The sequence below is a fragment of the Ahaetulla prasina genome, chromosome 18 (genome assembly GCF_028640845.1).
Source record: "Ahaetulla prasina isolate Xishuangbanna chromosome 18, ASM2864084v1, whole genome shotgun sequence".
Taxonomy (NCBI): domain Eukaryota; kingdom Metazoa; phylum Chordata; class Lepidosauria; order Squamata; family Colubridae; genus Ahaetulla; species Ahaetulla prasina.
Window position 1 is genome coordinate 1,601,281 of NC_080556.1, and position 20,671 is coordinate 1,621,951.

The following is a 20,671-nucleotide window of genomic DNA, read 5'->3' on the forward strand; positions in this document are numbered from 1 at the left end:
TGGGATACAGCCTTGAGAGAGATAAGCATGGAATGTGCATCAGATCTTTGGCTGCTGTGCCATTTTGCCGGTTTCCCATCCCTCCTGGCCTATGGCAACTCAACAGTAGTAACTGTCAGTTCCCCATCGAAGGAGCCCAAGCGAAGAAACCCCCTGACCCGTCCATACATAATGACCACCGTCCTTGGCTCGCCCCGCAGAGAGACGGCAGCGTGCGATCCCCCCCCCCCAAACCTGTTTGTTTACCTGACTTGTCCTCTCTTTGCTTGCAGAATTGCGGCGGCCTCGGTCCGAACCCTCCAGTTACTACAGCAGCGAGAGCCAGAAGGATTACCCGGCGCCCAAAAAACACAAACTGAACCCTGAGTATTTCTCCACGAGGCAGGAGAAGCTCCTGTCCACTGCCTTGAGCTTGGAGCAACCCAGCAGCCGGAAGCCGATCTCCGGCACCAAGCCCTCTCTTCTCGGGACAATCAACCCCAGGCACGGAGGCACAGATTACACCCGGGATCTGGTCCCCGATCTAGCTGGCTACCGCAGCTCCAAATGGAGGCCGAAGGAGACCTACCTGGGCGTATCAGCCGTGCAGGTGACCGGTAGCCCTAAAGGGCTGGCGTCGTTGGGGAAAGAACCCGGAGCCCAACGGTTACATCCGCGGGAACAGATGAACGTGGTGATGATGGCCGACAGGGAGGTATCCAAAGCGGAACTCCTTTCCTTCCGGGATAGCGCCGAAGGTGAAAACTGTTTGCATCACATGGATGATTTGCAGGTGAGAGGATAACCGGCAACTCACCTGTGGGGACTCGTAAACGGAGGGATAGAATCAAGATCACGTGACGAGCATTAATAACTGCTCCGGTAGATAGATGCTTAAGATACAGAAGGCTCTGGACAGACTTGAACACTAGGCACTATCTAACAAAATGAAATTCAGTTGGGGGGAAAAAATTAAGGCCAGAAAAGCAAAATGCACAGGTACGCTGTCATTAAATCGTGAGCCTCGAGCCAAACTTCAAAAAAAAAATCCAGGTATTTATTAGGAGCTTCGTGTCGGCAGGTTCCCAAGTGAAGCCGGCTCTGACCGTACGTAATTTACTCCCCAATTATGGCCCTCTTTCCGGACCACCCAAATTTTCTCGCGGACCACCAGCGGTCCACGGACCACCAGCTGGTGACCGCCGATTTAGGCCGTCTCTGCTAAGTTGTTAAGTGAGCCTTGCCCCATTTTACAGCGGCCACCGAATCCCTGCAGGTTCGTTCAGTGAGCAATACAGTTGTTAAGTAAATCGGACTTCCCGTCCCCCCCCCCTCTTTGACTTGACTGGTCAGAAGCTTGAAAAAAATGGATCACGTGACCGCCTTCCCCCGCCGGGACACTGCGACCGTCGTAAATATGAGTCAGTTGCCAAGGGTTTGAATTTTGATTGGGTGACCCGGGGGGTGGGGGGGGGGGGAGGGAGGCTACAACCTTCGTAAGTGTGAAAAACGGTCATAAGTCCCTTTTTTCAGTGCTGTTGTAAATTCAGACGGTCACTAAATGAATCGTCGTAAGACGGGAACTGCCTGTAGAGATATAGCAAGGGCTTCGGTAGTCCGCAAAAGTATAGACAAGTCTATTGGAGATGTAGAGTGAGGAAATTGGACAACCGCTTGTCCAGGAGGTTATAAGGACTCCTGCCTTGGGCAGGGGGTTGGACTGGTTGACCTCTGAGTTTCCCTCCAGCCTCCTGATTCTAAGCGGGGACAAGGAAGAGGGGCTTGTGCGAGGGCTGAGTAGGATCTCCTTGCCTCCCGCAGGTCACCATGATGACTCTGGCCGAACACATCATCGAAGCAACTCCAGAGAGGATCAAGCAGGAGAACTTTGTGCCGGCCGAAGAGGCGTCCCAGGCGGAGAGGACGGAGAGTGCCGCCATTAGCACCTCCATGAGCTGGCTGGCCAGTTACCTGGCCGACGTGGACCGCTTGCCCAGCGCTGCTCAGATAAGGTTTGTGGGGAGGGGGAGGAGAGGGGGAGGGGGAGAAGGAGACGGGAAAGATGAAGGAGGGAAGGGGAGAGGAGAGGAGGAGAAAGTGGGGAGGAGGAGAAAGGAGGTGGGGAGGGGGAGAGGGAAGAGGAGGAGAAAGATGGAGGAGGAGAAGGAGAGAGGAGGAGGAGGAGAAAGGTGGAGGAGAAGGAGAAAGGAGGCGAAGGGGTGGAGGAGGAGAGAGGAGGAGGGGAAGAGAGGAGGAGGGAGAGAGGCCAAGAAAGGAGGGAGAGGGGGAGGAAGAGGAGGGAAGGAGAAAGAGGGAGAAGGAGAAAGGAGGAAGAGGAGGATCAGGAGAAAGGAGAAGAAGAGAGGAGGAGGAGGGGGCAGGAGAAGTGGAGGAAGAGGAGGAGGGGTTGGGGAAAAGGAGGGGGGGAGAGAGAGGGGAGGAGGAGGAGGAGAAGGAAAAGAGGAGAGAGTTGCCGAGAGGAGGAGGACTGTGGGAGTCCTTGGTGCTCTCTGAGCTTGCTGGTTTTCTTGCAGACGTCTCACGACCCAACTAGGGAACGTCATCAGCGCTAGCTCCTAGATGTCTCCTGAGGATTCCCACCCCACTCCCTCCCTCCCTCCCTCCCTCACCCGCCCCGTTTTTCTCAGACCGGGGAGAAATCCTGACGCTCTTGTCCGCCCCTCTGTTGCAGAAGTCTCTACGGCGGGTGCCTGACCCCCTCGCCCCACACCAGCCGCAGCCCCTCCGGCTCGCCAGTCAATGCGATGGCTTTTGAGAAGCCCAGCCTCCCTTCGGCGACAGACTGGTCCGAGTTCCTAAGCGCCTCCGCCGGTGAGAAGGTGGAAAACGAGTTTGCACAGCTGACTCTCTCCGACCACGAGCAACGGGAGCTCTACGAAGCCGCCAAGCTGGTCCAGACCGTCTTCAGGAAATACAAGGTGGGTTAGGGTGACCTTGTGGGTCGAGGGGGAGGGGCGAGAAGCCGCGAGGGATGGGGGTGGGTGGGTGGGGCGGAGGTTCCTACTCTCCGGTGCCTTGGGAGGAAGGCCGGTTCCGGGCAAAAGTACGGCGGTAGCGGCGTAGAAAGTGAGGAGCACAGGGATTAGAATGCAGGATGGCAGGTTAATTCTGCCGACTGCCGGCTAGTTCGATCCTGACAGGCTCAAGGTTGACTCAGCCTTCTGTCCTGAGGTCGGTAAAATGAGGACCCAGATTGTTGGGGGGGCAAGAGGCTGACTCTGTAAACTGATTAGAGGGGGCTATTAAGCACTGTGAAGCGGTATATCAGTCTATTGCTATTCTATTCGGTTCTGTTCTGTATTCTGTTCTGTTCTATTCTATATTCTTATTCCATTCTGTTCTGTTTCATATTCTATTCTATTCTGTTCTATATTCTATTCTGTTCTGTTTTGTTCTATATTCTGTTCTTTTCTGTATTCTACTCTGTTCTGTTCCGTATTCTGTTCTGTTCTATAGTCTGTTCTGTTCTGTTCTATTCTGTATTCTATTCTATTCTGTTCTGTTCTATATTCTTGTTCTATTCTGTTCTGTTCTGTTCTGTTCCATATTCTGTTCTGTTCTATATTCTATTCTGTTCTGTTCTATACTCTGTTCTGTTCTGTATTCTACTCTGTTCTGTTCAATATTCTGTTCTGTTCTATAGTCTGTTCTGCTCTGTTCTGTTCTATTCTGTATTCTAGTCTGTTCTGTTCTATATTCTTGTTCTGTTCTCTTCTCTTCTGTTCTGTTCCATATTCTGTTCTGTTCTGTTCTATATTCTATTCTGTTCTATTCTGTTTCTGTTCTATATTCTTATTCTTATACTGTTCTGTTCCGTATTCTGTTCTGTTCTGTTCTATAGTCTATTCTGCTCTGTTCTGTTCTATATTCTTATTCTGTTCTCTTCTCTTCTCTTCTCTCCTGTTCTATTCTGTTCTATTCGGTATTAAATTCTATTCTATTCTATTCTCTTTTCTATATTCTATTCTACCCTACCCTCCTCTTAATTCTTCCTCCCTCCATCTCTCTGGCGGCTTCCCCCTTTCATTGAGAACTATCCTCCAGCCACGCTCTCCGGCTCTTCCTCGCCCCTTTCTTCACGGGGAAAGTGATTTCGCTGCTTTATCTGTTTTTCCTCTCAGGGACGTCCCCTCCGGGAGCAACAGGAAGTGGCCGCGGCCGTCATTCAGCGTTGTTACCGGAAATACAAGCAGGTGAGAAGGAACCCCGTTGGCATGGCTTAAGAGACCCGTCGTTCGCTTGGCATCTCCAGATCCTCGAACCCAAACCATTTGGGCCACGGTTTTCCCCCTGGGGAAGGGAGTGGGGGAATGTTTCTCTGGAAAGGACTGCCCTCTCTTCATCCATTGGGCCACCCAACTCATTGAGACTGTGTAAAGTTTTCGGGGTGGGGTGGGGGGGTGTTTTCAGACCTCGCTTTGGAAGGGCTTCAGCCTGCCTCCCGGTCTTTCTGAAGAAGATGCCTTCGTTCGTGTGTCCCAAAGTTGTTTCCCCCCCCCCAAAAAAAACGAGGCAAATGAACTTTTCCTTCGAAGAGGTTTCGCTTCTCACCCGAGAAGCTTCTTCAGCTCTGATGGAATGGCGGGGAAGGGAAGGATTGACGCTCCTTGCAGACGAAGCCGGTCATTTGCCTTTTTTTTCTTTTTAGAGAAGGCCACTTGGAGGTTTTTTCCTGTGTCCCCGGGTGGAAGGGGGGGGGTCACCCGAGCCGTGGAAATGGGTGGTGGGGTCTTCTTGGCACCGCCCCACACCCATTTGCACGACTCCGCTGAAGCCTCTCCTGAAGAAGCCGCCGGCCCATCTCAACCCCACAGCCTCCAGCTTCTCTCCCCTTCTGAGAAGCTCTTTTGAGACTCGCTTAGTGCCGCCGATGACGGACGGGGCCGACTTCTTAACGTTAATCTTGTATTTTCTGTTTCTCCCTCCCAAGCTTACTTGGATAGCCTTGAAGGTAATGACGCCATAAATACACACCCAGCTTGTGAGCTTTGCACAGTCTGAGCAAGTGAGAAACGTTGGTTGGTTTTGGCTAGGATGCTCCTGGAAGGGAGCTGGCTGTGGAGGCTGGGTCTCAGTACCGCTGCTTTGCTACGTCCTATAAGGTGGGGGAGGGAACTGTTCACACACACACACACACACACACACACACACACACACACACACACACACAAGGAGCCAGACAAGATTTCCACGCTGGCTGTAGAATTCTGGGCATTGAAAGTCCACAGGTCTTAAAAAGTTGCCGTGGTTGGAAAACTCTGAATTAAAATTGTCGATTTAATCCTACCGGAAGAATAGCACGTTGCCTAAAGATAGGCTAGATCCTATCTTGGCTAGATCCTGGTTCGACTCGTTCTGCGGTTGAACTGCCTTTCGAGAAAGGAGACATTAGCGTGGTGAATCCACGTTGTTTAGTTGTGGGAATCCAATCCCTCACCGGGGTCTCTCCATCATTGTGATGGAGAAGGCTTGCGTAGGGGATGATGGGCACTTTGATCCTACCTTTCTCCTCAATCAATCCATCGGCAGCCGCCAAAAAAGCTAGCACAATCCTCGGTTGCATAAACAGAGGCATAGAATCAAAAGTGATGGTTCCTCTTTATGAAGCCCTAGTAAGGCCACAGCTGGAATATTACTACCTCCAGTTTTGGTCCCCACGTTACAAAAAAGAGGTTGAGACTTTGGAAGAAGTTCAGAGAAGAGCAACTAGGATGCTTAAAGGCCTGGAGATTAAAACGTACCAAAAAATGGTTGCAGGAGTTGGGTGTGGCTAGTCTAAAGAAAAGAAGAACTAGGGGTGACAGAATAGCGGTATTTCGGTATTTGAGGGGCTGCTACAAAGAAGACGAGTGGGTCAAACTATTCTCCAAAGCACCTGAAGGTAGGACGAGAAATAATGGTTGGAAACTAATCAAGGAGAGAAGTAACCTGGGATTTAGGAGAAACTTCCTAACAGTGAGGACAATCAACCAGTGGAACAGCTGGCCACCAGAAGTTGTGGGTGCTCCATCGCTTGAGGTTTTTAAGAAGAGACTAGACAGTCAATTGTATGAAATGACATACAGTCTCCTGCTTGAAGAGGGGGCTGGACTAGAAGACCTCCAAGATCCCTTCCAGATTCTATTCTATTCTATTCCATTCATTCCATTCCATATATTCTATTCTATTCTATATTATTTATTTTTTATTCTGTTCTAAATTTTATTATTCTATTTTTCTATTCCATTCCATTCCATTCCATTCCATTCCATTCCATTCCATGTTTTCTATTCTATTCTATTCTATTCTATTCTATTCTATTCTATTCTATTCTATTCTATTCTATTCTATTCTATTCTGTATTATTTGTTTTCAATTCTACTGTATTCTATTCTATTCTATTCTAAACAAGGAAGCTCAGGAAGCCCCGAAGGACCCCCTGACAACCCAACCCCCTGCTTAGCGACAGAAATTTGGGGCTCCGTTGTGGTCATAAGTCAGGGATCAACTCTACCTGTTTGCTTCTTGCCAGTGGGTGTTCTGGGTGTCCAGCGGCTTCAGTTTCCTTTCTCTCTCTTTCCTCCCCAATCCCCCACCCACCCACCCCTCACCCACCCACCCCCACGCCTTTCTGCACTCTCCCCTCGCAGTATGCACTTTATAAAAAGATGATCCAAGCTGCCATCTTGATCCAGAGCAAATTCCGAAGTTACTACGAGCAGAAGAGATTCCAGCAGAGCCGAAGAGCCGCCGTTCTCATCCAGCAATTTTATCGCAGCTACAAAGAATTCGGCAAGAGGAGGCAAAACCGTCGAACTGCTGCCCTCGTGCAGCAGAAGCTCAGGTGGGCCTTTTTTTGGGGGGGGTGGGGGCGGGAAGGAAGGGGGCACAGCTCCTCCATCAGCTGGGGAACTCCTTGGTGGGGGTGGGGGTGGTGGGGAGTCCTGTAGCTTTGGATGAAGCGAGACCCTCGAAAGAGTGCAGAGAAGAGCAAGGAAGAGGATCAGGGAGAAGTTTGGAGGCTAAACTGCACGATGCGATGGTTGAGGGCTTAAGAAAGAGAAAGGCGACAGGAGGGCAGCCTTATAGTATTTGGGGGGGCTGCACCTGGAGGCAGGAAAAGAAGCAACAGATGAAAACTTATGAAGGAGGAGAGAAGGAGTGGAGGAGGAGGAGGAAAAGAAGGAGAGAGGAAAAGTAGAGGAGGAAAGAAGAAGGAGAGGAGGAGGAGAGGAGGAGAGGAGAAGGAAAAGGAGAGGAAGAGAGAAGAAGAGGGAGAGGAGAGGAGGAGGGAATGAGAGGAGAAGAAAAAGGAGAGGAGGACGGAAGGACAGGAGAAGGAAAAGAAGGAGAGAGGAAAAAGGGGAAGAGAAGGGAGGGAGGAGAAGGAAAAGGAGAGAGGAGGAGAAGATGGAAAGGAGGAGAAGAGGAGGAAGAGGGAAGGAGAGGAGAAAGAAAAGGAGAGACGAAAAGGAGAAGAGGAGGAGAGAAGAAGGAGGAGAAGGAAAAGGAGAGGAAGAGGAGAGGAGCAGGGAATGAGAGGAGAAGAAAAAGGAGAGGAGGAGGAGAGGAGGACGGAAGGACAGGAGAAGGAAAAGAAGGAGAGAGGAAAAAGAGGAGGAAGAGAAGGGGAGGGGAGGAGGAGAGAAGATGGAAAGGAGGAGAAGAGGAGGAAGAGGGAAGGAGAGGAGAAAGAAAAGAAGGAGAGGCAAAGGAGAGAAGGATCTGGGGTCCTTGATGCTCCCTGAGTTGAGTTATTTTCTTTTGGACGTCTCACTACCCAACTAGGTAACATCATCAGTGCCGGGAGAAAATGCAATTCTTCACACACAGGCACCCCACCCCCACCCCCACCCCAAAAGTTCTGGGTTCTAAGTCACCCAACAAACATTTTCTCTCTTCCAATAGAAGTAGCCTGCTGACCAAGAAACAGGACCAAGCTGCCCGCAAAATCATGAGGTTCTTACAGCGCTGTCGCCACAGGTGAGGCACGGCTAGAGCCCCTTTCAGGTGGGGGGTGGGGTCCCGGGGAGCTTTCCTAGCAAGGGGGTGCCGACCAGTGGTGAAATCTGAACCGGTTTGCTACCGGTTCGCTGGCCACGCATACGCAGTAGGCGCCAAAAGGAGGCGTGGGAAGGTAAGTAGAACAGTAGGGGAGGCGACTCAGCTACGGCACACGATCTTGGGAACCTTTTTTAAAAAAACTTTTTTAAAGCATTTTTTTTTACTACCGGTTCAGCGAACCAGTAGCATTTTTTAGTACCGGTTTGGGAGAACCGGCCTGAACCAGTAGCATTTCACCGCTGGTGCCGGCTGGGTGAGAGCCCAGAGACGCTGGCTCTCGGTTGTGGGAACTGCACCGGCCTTGCGTTGCAGAAGGAGAGACGGCTTGGACCACGGCCTGTCCATCTGAAAAGAGAATCTTTTCAAGATATCTGTTGTGTCTGCGCCCCACTGAGCCGGGCCTCCTGCCAGAAAGTGACTTGGAAAGTGAGGGGGAAGGGCCGTCAGGACTTACCTCGGGAGCACCGGCTTCCCTGGCTCAGCTCCAGGAGCCAGAGGCAGGCCAGGTGGAGGAGATAACAAGGCCTCCGTCCCCTGACTCTTTCCCCCCCTGCAGGCCACGCCTTCAGACCCAGCTGATGGCAATCAGGCCTGGCTGGACCCTAGGTTTCGCAGGCAGGAGAGGAGGGAACAACAGAAGCAGGGGTAGGGCAGGCCTAGGAAGTGCTGAATCATGGAGCCACACCCCACAGGATATAAAGGCAGCAAGAGCTGCTGTGCCTCTTCGTAGCAGGAAAATCAACTGATTAACTAAGAGTTTGTTCCTGGGTGACTCATCGGCGTCGAGGGAGATAACAGAGACACTTGGCATACACTCGCTATTTTGCTGCCAGAGCTGATAGTGCCGGCTAATTAAGCCATCGCTCGGACGGAGGCGAAGGGGGACAGAACGATATCAGTGTCGATTGCCAAAATCTTGCCCCGTGGCCATTTGACCGGGATGGTGTTCACACAGGGGGTTGGACTAGAAGACCCACCTAGGTCTCTTCCAACCCTGCGATTCTATCATCCCAGATTAATTAACCAGCGGAACGGCTTGCCACCAGATGTTGTGGGTGCTTCATCGCTGGAGGTCTTCAAGAATAAACTGGACAGCCATTTGTCCAGAATGGTAGAGCCTCCTGCTTGAGCAGGGGGTCGGACGAGAAGACCCAAAGAGATCATTTCTGACACAACAAAATGTTTAAAAAATTTACTTCTGCTGGTGGGGGGGGCGGGGGGGGGGGGCGGGGAGTGGTCTTCTGGGGTCTCCCAACTAGGTCAAGCAAAGGCTGCTAAATTTTAGTTTGCAAGTTTTTTGGTGCTTTGAAATACTTGCTCTTGGAAATCAATGGAGTGTCACGTTTTCTCCATCGGCAGAGGCACAAAAGGACATGGGTTCAGGGGCTGTTCCAAACCTTGCTTGGTCCGTCAAAGATTTTGGGGGGGGGTGTGTATCCAGAACCTGTTTCTAAAAGAGACCCAGGCATTTTAAGGAGCAAAATTAGTGTCTTAAGCATCTGCAAATCAACCCTTTTCCTCTTAGACCTCCTAATCCTCCCTCCCGCATCATAATTTGGCCCCCCAGCTTATCCCAGCTTGTTGCAGGGGAGGGGGGGGCTTCATACCACAAGTTTTGCGCCTGTAGATAGAAATTGACCCGTGGATGAGTTTGGTAGCAAGTGTTTAAGGATGCAAATGTGTTTAACAGAACAACAGAGAGTCAATGGAAGAGGAAGTCCTATCAGAGAGATACATTGGTCAGTGAAATAAACTGATTAGATCACCAGAGATTCAACGGAACAAGGAGTCTTATCGGTGAAATATGTTGGTTAGATCACATTAGAATAGAATAGAATAGAATAGAATAGAATAGAATAGAATAGAATAGAATAGAATAGAATAGAATTCTTTATTGGCCAAATGTGATTGGACACACAAGGAATTTGTCTTTGGTCCATATGCTCTCAGTTTACATAAAAGAAAAGATTTTATGATATTTCATTAAATGAAATATGAAGTCCTACCAGTGAAATAAGTTGGTTAAATCACCATAGAGTCAATGGAACAGGAAGTCCTACCAGTGAGATCAGTTGGTTAAATCACCATAGAGTTGACGGAACAGGAAGTCCTACCAGTGAGATCAGTTGGTTAAATCACCATAGAGTCAACGGAACAGCAAGTCCTACCAGTGAGATCAGTTGGTTAAATCACCATAGAGTCAACGGAACAGCAAGTCCTACCAGTGAGATCAGTTGGTTAAATCACCATAGAGTCAACGGAACAGCAAGTCCTACCAGTGAGATCAGTTAGTTAAATCACCATAGAGTCAACGGAACAGCAAGTCCTACCAGTGAGATCAGTTGGTTAAATCACCATAGAGTCAACGGAACAGGAAGTCCTACCAGTGAGATCAGTTGGTTAAATCACCATAGAGTCAATGGAACAGCAAGTCCTACCAGTGAGATCAGTTGGTTAAATCACCATAGAGTCAATGGAACAGCAAGTCCTACCAGTGAGATCAGTTGGTTAAATCACCATAGAGTCAACGGAACAGCAAGTCCTACCAGTGAGATCAGTTGGTTAAATCACCATAGAGTCAACGGAACAGCAAGTCCTACCAGTGAGATCAGTTAGTTAAATCACCATAGAGTCAACGGAACAGGAAGTCCTACCAGTGAGATCAGTTGGTTAAATCACCATAGAGTCAACGGAACAGGAAGTCCTACCAGTGAGATCAGTTGGTTAAACCACCATAGAGTCAATGGAACAGGAAGTCCTACTAGTGAGATCAGTTAAATCACCATAGAGTCAACGGAACAGGAAGCCCTACCTGTGAAATAAGTTGGTTAGAACACCATAGAGTCAACGGAACAGGAAGCCCTACCTGTGAAATAAGTTGGTTAGAACACCATAGAGTCAACGGAACAGGAAGCCCTACCTGTGAAATAAGTTGGTTAGAACACCATAGAGTCAACGGAACAGGAAGTCCTACTAGTGAAATAAATTGGTTAAATCACCATAGATTAAATGAAATATGAAGTCCTACTAGTGAAATAATATATAAAATTATATATCTTTTATATAAATTATATATCTTTTATATATATATATAAAGGCCATTTGTACACTAAATATGTCTTCTGGAGCCCTGGTCAGAACGTCTCTCTCTCTCTCTTTTTTTTTTGGTTCTTAACCTCCTTGAGGGATAACTTGTACTCAAGCCTCTTTTGATCTATTTCATCTTCCCTCTTTGAAGGATCATCTTAACCAAGGCTAGTTTGTGGTTAGGAAAACTCAAATCGGGGCTTTTGTTTTGTTTGATACCCAATGCACAACTTAGAACTTGTTGGTGTTGGCTGCCTTGTGATTTTCCTTACGGGAAAAATTTCTTGGGTACTCATCATTTTTGGTACTCATTGTGCCTCCCAGAACCACTTAACAACGAAGTACCGAGGTACTCACTGTTGTCCCATAAGATGTTGAACTGGACCACACTCCAAACTCTGCCCATGAAGAATCGAGATTACAAATAGTTTACTATGGTTATTGGGACTGGAATTGTAGTCACTGAGTGACACGGTTCTAAAGTGTGCCATCACATGACCATGCCATAAATAACAGCTGTAGCAGTTCTAGCAATCACAGTTGCTATCCTCACATGTCTTTGGCTTCCGATTTCCTGCCGGTTTCCCCATTGACTTTGCTTAGGGGAAGCCAGCAGGAAATGTCAGAAATTGCAATTGTATGACTGTGGCTCACTTCGTCGTCCTCTTTGCGATGTCCCTGGATCACAGCCACATCAACACAGAGACCTCGCTGCAAGAGTCAGAACTACGAGAATTGGTTGTAATCATGTTCAACCCTGTTGTATGTTTGAATAGTTGCTGAGCAAGTGGTCCTTCAGTGAGGACCATCTGAATGGCTAGGAGTCAAGAAGTTCTCGAGGAGTTCGGTGGAACCACCTGCCAGATAAATGGTCTTTCATTCATCGCTTAAGGCAGCAGTTGGGGGTGCTCAATCCTACCAATCAAAGCAAATTCCACTGAACTCATTGGGACCAGCCCTAGGTGACTGTAGTTCCACATGCTATCTTCTGAACGGAAGGCCATCGTTATACACTGCTGTTGAGTTGAGAGGTGTCTACCTTGGTGTTTTGTTGAATGTCCAACCTTACCAACCTTTTTTTTTTCATTTTGTTTCTGATAAAAATATTGCCCCCTGTAGCTATCTGTATTTTTGAAAGTGACAAGGTGCTAGCCCATAAGAAGATTGCTCCCCTTTGTCTTAGGCTGTTGACCTTCGATCGGTATTGGTCATCCTTGGCAACTTTTAAGGCGGGTGGACTTCAACTCCCAGAATTCCTCAGCCAGCATCTATAGTGTAGGTATGGCTGGCTAGGGAATTCTGGGAGTTGAAGTCCACCCGCCTTAAAAGTGGCCAGGTCTGAGAAATGCTGCCTTAGTTTTTGGTTAAGGGACTTCGACAAATGTACTCAAATATATCCATGTTAAGTCTCCGTGGCTATTGTTAAATATTTTGTTTTGCGGGACTGCTTGTGCAACTAACACTCTATGCTTAGTGCCTTTTGTACAGTCTCCCCATACAGTTGGTAGAAAAGCTAACCTATCTCATTCACACGGATACACATACATGCACACACGTGTATATGTAGAGTTACCAGAGTTATGGCAACCATCTGCTATAATATATAAGTCAAGTGTACTGCAGTTTATGCATACTGAGAATTTGCCACCAAAATCCCAAAGTTCCACTTTTCCCTCCCTTAACTGCCTCCATCACTGCCCTCCCCGCCTCTCCAATGACCAGTCGGGTTCAAGCAAGATGTTTCCAGAGCGGTCACTTCAAATGTAGGTTGGTATGCAGCTGCTTTCTTCTCCCAGTTGGGTGACCTTGAAGCAGCATCTCAGGGAGATAACAGCAGTTACTTTCATTTCCCCTCAAGCCTTTCCCTTCCCATCCACCCGCCCCAGAGCAGACTGTCACTGCGAAACATAGAAGTAAAAATTAGAGTAGAGCAGAACAGAACATTTTCAAAGAAAAAAACAAGAAAGTTGGTGGGGGAAAAAAAAACACCTTTGAGACAAGTAAGGAGAACATTTCTGAGAGTAAGAACAATTATTCGGTGGAGTAGCTTGCCCACTGCAGTTGTAGGTGCTCCATCGCTGAAAGTTTTCAGGAAGAAAGTAGACAACCATTTCACTGGATGTTATAAATCTCCTGCTTTGTACGAGAAGACCTCCGCCGTCCCTTCCAGCCCTAGGAGTCTATGGTCTAGGATGTTGATTGCCCATTCTACATTTTCCATGGCACCCAGGCTCCGATTCCCACTAGGTTGTATAATTCTAATTAAAAATAAGAGTGAAATGGAAACTTGACAGGCGACAGTTACTGTGTTTCCCCGAAAATAAGACCGGGTCTTATATTAATTTTTGCTCCAAAAGATGCATTAGGGCTTATTTTCAAGTTAGGTCTTATTTTGGGAGAAACATGGTACCAAATGCATCCATTTGGCCGATAATCTTAACTGGGGCTTATTTTGGGGGTAGGGCTTATATTACGAGCATTTTGAAAAATCATACTAGGACTTATTTTCCGGTTAGGTCTTATTTTTGGGGAAAATACGGTACCAAATGCACCCATCTGGCTGACAATCTTAACTGGGGCTTATTTGTGGGGGGTGGGGGTGGGTAGAGCTTATATTACGAGCATCCTGAAAAACCATGCTAGGACTTATTTTCCAGTTGGGTCTTATTTTTGGGGGGAAACAGGAGAAGCAAGAGAAATGTTTGTGCACGTAGGTGTGACTTGCTCACCTCAGAGAAGAACGGGGGTTACTTGGAATAACTTGTGTCCAGTTCCGATCACCATGATAGAAAAACAAAAACAAAACCCATGGACGACTACTTGTCCAGAATGGCGTAAGATCTCCTCCTTGATGAAAGAGTTGGATGAGAGGATCTCCGCGGCCACTTCCAGCCCTAAGAGTCTACGTTCAGCCACTCCATCCCCGTATTTGCAAAGTGGTCCTTGAAATGCCCACTGCCTCACTCCCATCCTTCAAGTGGTCCTCTTCCCGCCAGCCAGAATATTCGCAATCCTTTTTTTTTTCCTAAAGTTCTCTGTTGCCGCCGATAATGCTAATATATATGCTAATAGCTCTTTGCTATTGTTTTGCTCATTTGAAGCCCCCTGATGGATCATAGACGTTACAAAAGGGTGAGTTTAGCTGCCTGCTGTAATTTTTCTCTTCCATTTAATATATATATCTATATATATATCTCAAGATAATATATATTTATATGTCTCGGGTTCTCTCGCTTCGTGCTTGCTTGCATGGGGGGGGGGCTGCAGCTGAGATGAGAATGCACTGACTTTTCACATCCCATCGGAGTGGCCAAAGCCCAAGGAGACTAACTCCGTCGCAGCTACTAACCCTGCTGCTTCTGACGGTCTGCAGGACGTCCAGACAAGGTGCATGAAAGGAAAACGGGCAGCGGGGAAGTGGATCTGTCCATCCGTCCATGGGGCATGCGGAGAAACGGGGAGGGAGGGAAAGAAAGGGGATGCAGGGATCTTATTTTACCGTTTCCTCTGAGCTGGCCTGAACTCGCCGGGGGGGCCCAGCTGGAACGTATAGCATGTCAACCATACAGAATATTCATGGCGGGGAAATGACACAAAGCAAGAGGGGGGGGGTTTCGGTTGGGTGGCCAGGTGGGTCGGGATTATTCTCGAGCGCTTCTGGGAACTGGGCGACTGGGCGTTGAGTGAGCCAGAGGGAGAGTTCGGATACTCTCTTTCTGGTATCCAGAGGTAGGGAGTGGGGTGGGGCCGGCCAGCTGATGCCCCAAATGGGCCAGACCTTGAGGTCCGTTCCTGAGTTCAGGTGGCCAGCTCGAGAATGGGGAAAGGACTTGCGCTGGCTTGCAAAGCTGGGGACGAAGCCGTGCGGACTTCCTGGCAGCCACTGTTATGAATGCTGGGAGCGCAACTAGGCAGTTCTCCTGGGGAAGCCATGATGGGTGTCCATCGGGAAGGTTCACATGGGGCAGGAAAGGCCTTTGATGTGCATGCAGACCCCCCCCCCCACCTCTCCTGAGTCACATCTGACATTTCCTGCAATGCCTGGGAGAAGCCTTGGAAAATCAGCTCACCATCATGTTTTCCCACAGTCTTCCCCATCGCCATGTTCACACGTTTGCGCACCAATGGGCCAGAGGAGTTGGGGAGAACCAGCTCACCAACATGTTTTCCCACAGTCTTCCCCATTGCCATGCTCACACGTTTGCACACCAGTGGGCCAGAGGAGTTGGGGAGAACCAGCTCACCAACATGTTTTCCCACAGTCTTCCCCATCACCATGCTCACAAGTTTGCCTACCAATGGACCAAAGGAGTTGAGGAGAACCAGGTCGCTACCACGTTTTCCCGCAGTCTTCCCCATTGCCATGTTCACGACTTTGCCCACCACTGGAGCAGAGCATCTGGCCTTCCAGGGACTAGCAACCCAGGTCACCGTCTAGGAAAAACCGGACTCTCCCCAAACGAGATTTTGTGAAAGTTTTGATCTTTTTCATGGTTTTGCAAAAACCAAGAAGGGAATGCCAAGCCTATCTTGCAAGGCCATCACTTTAAGGTGGCTGAAGGGACGGTTAAAAGTAATTTTGGGGATTGTGTGCTCTGCTCCCTCCATGCTTTTCTGTCCCACATCGTTGCTAGGGAAAATAATCTAAAAATAATCCCAGGTGGGTTGCATCTGAAACCCTGTTTCTAGCTTGACTTACAAAATTAAATATAGAGTCAGTGATCCATTGCTTATGCCAGCTGCCTCAAAGAGTATTAGGTGTTGAGAAAAACAACTTTAATCTAAAATTGTTGAATTCTTGGTGTTTTCAGAGAGCACCAGGGACCCCATAGCCCTTCCTTCCTTCCTTCCTTCCTTCCTTCCTTCCTTCCTTCCTTCCTCCCTCCCTCCCTCCCTCCCTCCCTCCCTCCCTTCCCTCCCTCCCACACACTGGGAACACTGGAACTCTCTCCCTGCTCCTCCTTTAAAAAAAAAAAAAAACACCTGGACTTTGCAGGGAAAGTCCAGCATTGGACATGTTTTAGCAAACCATTTGCTCCAAAGACGATTTAAAAAAGAAGAAGAAGACATCTTAAAAGTAAAGCAATAGTTGGGAAAGGAATTGTAGGAGGAAGGTGGGGATTGAAATTAGGGGTGGGATTCCAAAATTTTAGCAACTGGTTCTCTGCCCAGTTGCTGGATGGGCGTGGCCATAGTGGGCGTGGCCTACTCGGCCTCCTGCACCACAGTGGGGCGGCATTCTCGCCCTCCCCAGGCTCCGGAGGCGTTCCTCAAACCTCTAGGAGGGCTCAAACGGCCTCTCCTGGGTTCTGGAGGCCTTCCGATGGCCGGAAACGGGCCCATCTCCAGAATTCCAGGAGGCTCGTTTTTCACCCTTCCCGAGCCTCTGGGCAGGCACTGCGCTTACCTGGCATCCAAATCGGGCCGCATGTCGGCTCCTGGGAAAGGAGGGGAGGGGTGGGCTCGGCTGTGCCAGCCAGCCAACTACCGGTTTGGCGAACCAGATGTAAAAGTAGCATCTGGTTCGCCTGAACCGCTCCGAACCGACTGAATCCCACCCCTGATTGAAGTACTTGTGAGGGTCTGTATGTGTGCAAGTTAGGGAACCTTTATCTTCAATTCAGCATCCGAGGAAATGTTTTCCTCCAAAACCCAGGAGGATTTCAGCGTATCCTTGTCTCAGGATCTTTTTGGACCAGCCATCCACTGGTCCATTCATTCCAGGGGGGGAAAAAAAAGTGGAGATTTCCTCTCCAAGTGTGAACCTCTTTGTGCGTTTCGTGGGGTGTTGGAGCCAGGGTTAGTTGAGGTGTTCTTCATCACATGCGGGGTTTGGTCTCTCTTGAAACTGAGTTTGCTGCAGCTGAGGAAAAAGCGGTCCAGCTCATTAAACATCCCTTAATTTTTTTTCCCATGAGCATCCCAGGAAAGATTTTGGCACTTCCATCCTCTTGCAAACATGGGACGCTGGGAGGATTTGCATGCATTCTCACAACCAGGCGAACACCAGTGGCACCGGGCAAGCATGACTTGCTTTTCCTTGGCCCGGCCGGCGAGTCCAGTTAATCTAAGTTTGGCATGAGTTGGCATGTCTGATTGAATCCATCCACCGAGGGCAGCCCTGCACAGGGGGCTTGGATGGTGGAAATGCAGGTCTTGCATGGGGAAGCACGCCATGCTCTGGTTCCACCTCCAAAATGCAGCGCAGGGGCTATCGGTTTTTCTCACACATCTCCCTTTGCAGAGCAGAGAGATTGGAGAGAAATGGATTACAAGAGAGTAATGTGTCTGACCTCAGTTTTCTCTTTTCTTGCGGGAGTTGGGGGGAGGAAACGGGGGTTCTTCACTTCTGGATGTCTTTCCCTAATGGCTTTGCTCATTCGGGGCTCTCCAAACATGGTCACTTTATAACATGTGGACTTCAACTCCCAGAATTCCCCGGCCAATATCAATTTTCCCCAGCTCAGTTCCCTCTCAGTCTGATTCTCGCCATCTTATTGCACAAACTAGCACAGGTGTGTGGGTGGGTGTCTCTTGGCCGCTTTATGACTTGTGGACTTGGTGGCTGGCTGAGGGATTCTGGGAACTGAAGTCCACAAGGCTTAAAGGGGCCAAGTTTGGAGACACCCCCCCCCCGCCCCCGGGCTAATTCGTGCATTAAGATGGTTAGCATCATACAGAAAGAAAAACCTTAGGGTGAGCGCTATTTCAGGACCAAAGGGGAGTGCCAGAGAGTGGTAGGGTTCACACTAAACTCTAAACCTGGGTTCATGGTATACAGTACAGTGGCTTTGTTCACATTTAGTGGCCAAACTAACCACATAACAGCTGAACTAGAAATTTGAAATCCCCGTTGGGAAATCTCTGAAAATCTGCTCTCCTACTGGACTGTCTTCAGGGGGCCCAAATGTGGTGCTCGCCTGCTGCCCTTCGGCAAGAAAATGGAACCCTTCGCTGTTCTTCTTTTGTTACACAATAGGCTCTGGTTATGTATATGGGGAGTCCTCGCTTACCAACGGTTCAGTGACTGCTCGAAGTTACAGCGGTGCTGAAAAAAATACAAGCGACGCCTGCATTTGCAGCCTCAAGTCACACGATAGCCATCACATCGCTATCGTTTTTCTCACACATCTCCCTTTGCAGAGCAGAAAGATTGGAGAGAAATGGATTACAAGAGAGTAAGCAATGGACAGTACATGTTGAAAAAGGCAGTTTAGTCTAATGGTTAAGGCACCAAGCTAGAAACTGGGAGACTGAGTTCTGGTCCTTCCTTAGAGCATGAAAGACGGCCGGATGACTTTGGGCCAATCACCGGGAGACCTGAGTTCTAGTCCCAATTTAGGAATTAAAACTGCTGGGTGATTTTAGACAAATCATCAGATGACTGAGTTCTGGTTCCTCCGTAGGCATGAAAGCCAGCTGGGTGGCCTTGTCCAGTCACCTTCTCTCCACTCCTCTCACCCCACAGGGTTGTTATTTGGGGAGGGGAGAGAGGAAGGAGTATTTGATACTTTGTGTTATTTATAAATTAATAAAGATGGGTGATAAATAAATAAATGTGATGGTGCTGTGAGCACACAGCCAAGCATGTGTGCAAACAACCTGGTATATTTTCCAATGTCTTGTCTGATTGCTCTCTTGAAATCCCTTTCTCTCCAATGAATGTAAATACCAACATGAATTCCCTTTTTTGCTAATACTTGGAATTGCAAGGATATTTGGTATAACCTGGGAAAAGGGTTATATTCTTTACCTATGCCTTATGGATTGTTGTAAGCTTCCTGGAATCATTGTATAGTCCTCGACTTATGACCAAAATTGGGACCAGAAATTTCCATGGTTAAGCAAAGCGGTTCTTAAGCGATAATGTGCCCAGTTTAAGGACCTTTCTTTGCCACGGTTAAGCAAGTCACAGCACTTGTTCAGTCAATCACAGGATGGTTAAGTGAACCCAGCTTCCCCCACTGATGTTGCCAGTTGGGAACATCGCAAGATGGCAATCGCACAACTACCGGGGTGCTGCGGCGGCCATCGTAAATACGCGACAGCGGCCAAGCCACCTGATTTTGATGGGGATACTTTGACTATTGTAAGTGTGAGGACCAATGATTGTAAATTGTGCTTTTTTTCAATACCGTTGTAACTTCAAACAGTCACAAAACGAATGCTCATAAAGCGAGAAATAAATAAAGAAACCTCCCAGAACTAAAAACACTGGAGGTTTTTAAGAAGAGATTGGACAACAATTTGTCTGAAAAGGCGAGGATTGCCTATATTATTAACATTCTTGGGGGAAGCTGCCAATTACATCACCCCACACATGTTCAACCCCGAAAGACAGGCGTTCGATACTGCTGACATTCTTAAGAAAGGGACTCTTATGTCTCTCTCTCCTGTTTTTGTTTTTTTTTTGTTTTTGTCTTCCCCAGAGCGAAAGACTCGAAAAAGGGACTTGAAGAACGGGACCCTGGCGACGACAACATCCCATAAGAGCCCGGGAGGGGTGGGCCGTCGTCTTTTCGGACTGTTTCCATTTATTTTATTTTATTTTTTCTGTTTTCAGCAGAAACATGCAACGACAATTTCAAACAAAAAAAAAAGAAAAATGATTTTGATTATTTAAAAAAAAAACAAAAAAACAAACAAGAAAAAAAAAGACTTGACTACCACTGCCGAGAATCTTATCGGCGGCGGGATTTTAAACGGTAATGTTTAGTCATTACATTTGCACTTTCACGGACAATTTTTAATTTGTTCAGCAAGGCATCTTTGGAACTCAACTCTTTGGTTGCATCATCGGGGCTGGGGGGGGGCTGGGCGGGTGGGGGGGGTCTGGTGAGGGGGGGGAGGAGAGGGGGGGAAAGAGCGACACCCGGACGGCATTTTCATAAGTTTTCCTTCATTCCTCTGCGAAACGAGTCACGAGAAGCAATCCAGTCGATCATGTAATATTATTATTATTTTTTTTCCATAGAGGGCTGTTAATTCAAAATGACAAAAAAAAAAAACAAAAAAAAATATATCCATATGTGGAACTGTACAAATACGATACCAAAAAAAAAAACCAAAAAAAAAATTATTAATAATAACGCGAATACAAATTGCGCAAAAAAAAAAGAAGAAGAACAAGAACAAAAAAACAACCCCAACGATCCGAGAACGGCAAATTCTTTCCGACATCCACGCGTTTGGGAATTTGTCCGTGGGAACCGCTCGGACAATCTCCTGTCTCACTTCCTCCGTCCATCTCCATTCCTCTCTCGCTCGTCCCATCTTTTCCGTTCGTCGTCGAGGCCGCCACCATTCCGATCGGCTGATTTTTCCTTCTTCTTCTTTTTGTTTTTCTTCCCCCCCAAAAGATATTTTCCGTCCTTCCTCCTCGAGTTTTTATTTTCCAGGAAGCATCAGTGTTTTTTAAGGCAAACGGGTATTTTAACGCGGGGTGGTGTTGGGTTGCCGAGAGAGAATGGGGGTGAAACAGCTCGACATTTCTTTATCGATGTCTTCTCTCTCTCTCTCTCTCTCTCTCTCTCTTGAAAGC

The 20,671-nt window shown here is 48.2% G+C and overlaps 1 protein-coding gene across 1 annotated transcript in view; it reads left to right on the forward strand.

Annotated features, from left to right (window-relative positions):
* CAMTA1 (calmodulin binding transcription activator 1) overlaps positions 1-19,923 on the forward strand; it is a 32,609-nt gene extending 12,686 nt beyond the window's left edge. The window contains exons 7-13 of the mRNA XM_058161263.1: positions 273-772; positions 1,801-1,991; positions 2,672-2,918; positions 4,122-4,193; positions 6,630-6,823; positions 7,888-7,962; positions 19,560-19,923. Coding sequence (XP_058017246.1) covers positions 273-772; positions 1,801-1,991; positions 2,672-2,918; positions 4,122-4,193; positions 6,630-6,823; positions 7,888-7,962; positions 19,560-19,620 — 1,340 coding nt within the window. The 3' untranslated portion in view covers positions 19,621-19,923. The remainder of the gene's footprint in view (positions 1-272; positions 773-1,800; positions 1,992-2,671; positions 2,919-4,121; positions 4,194-6,629; positions 6,824-7,887; positions 7,963-19,559) is intronic.
* Positions 19,924-20,671: the final 748 nt, after the last annotated feature.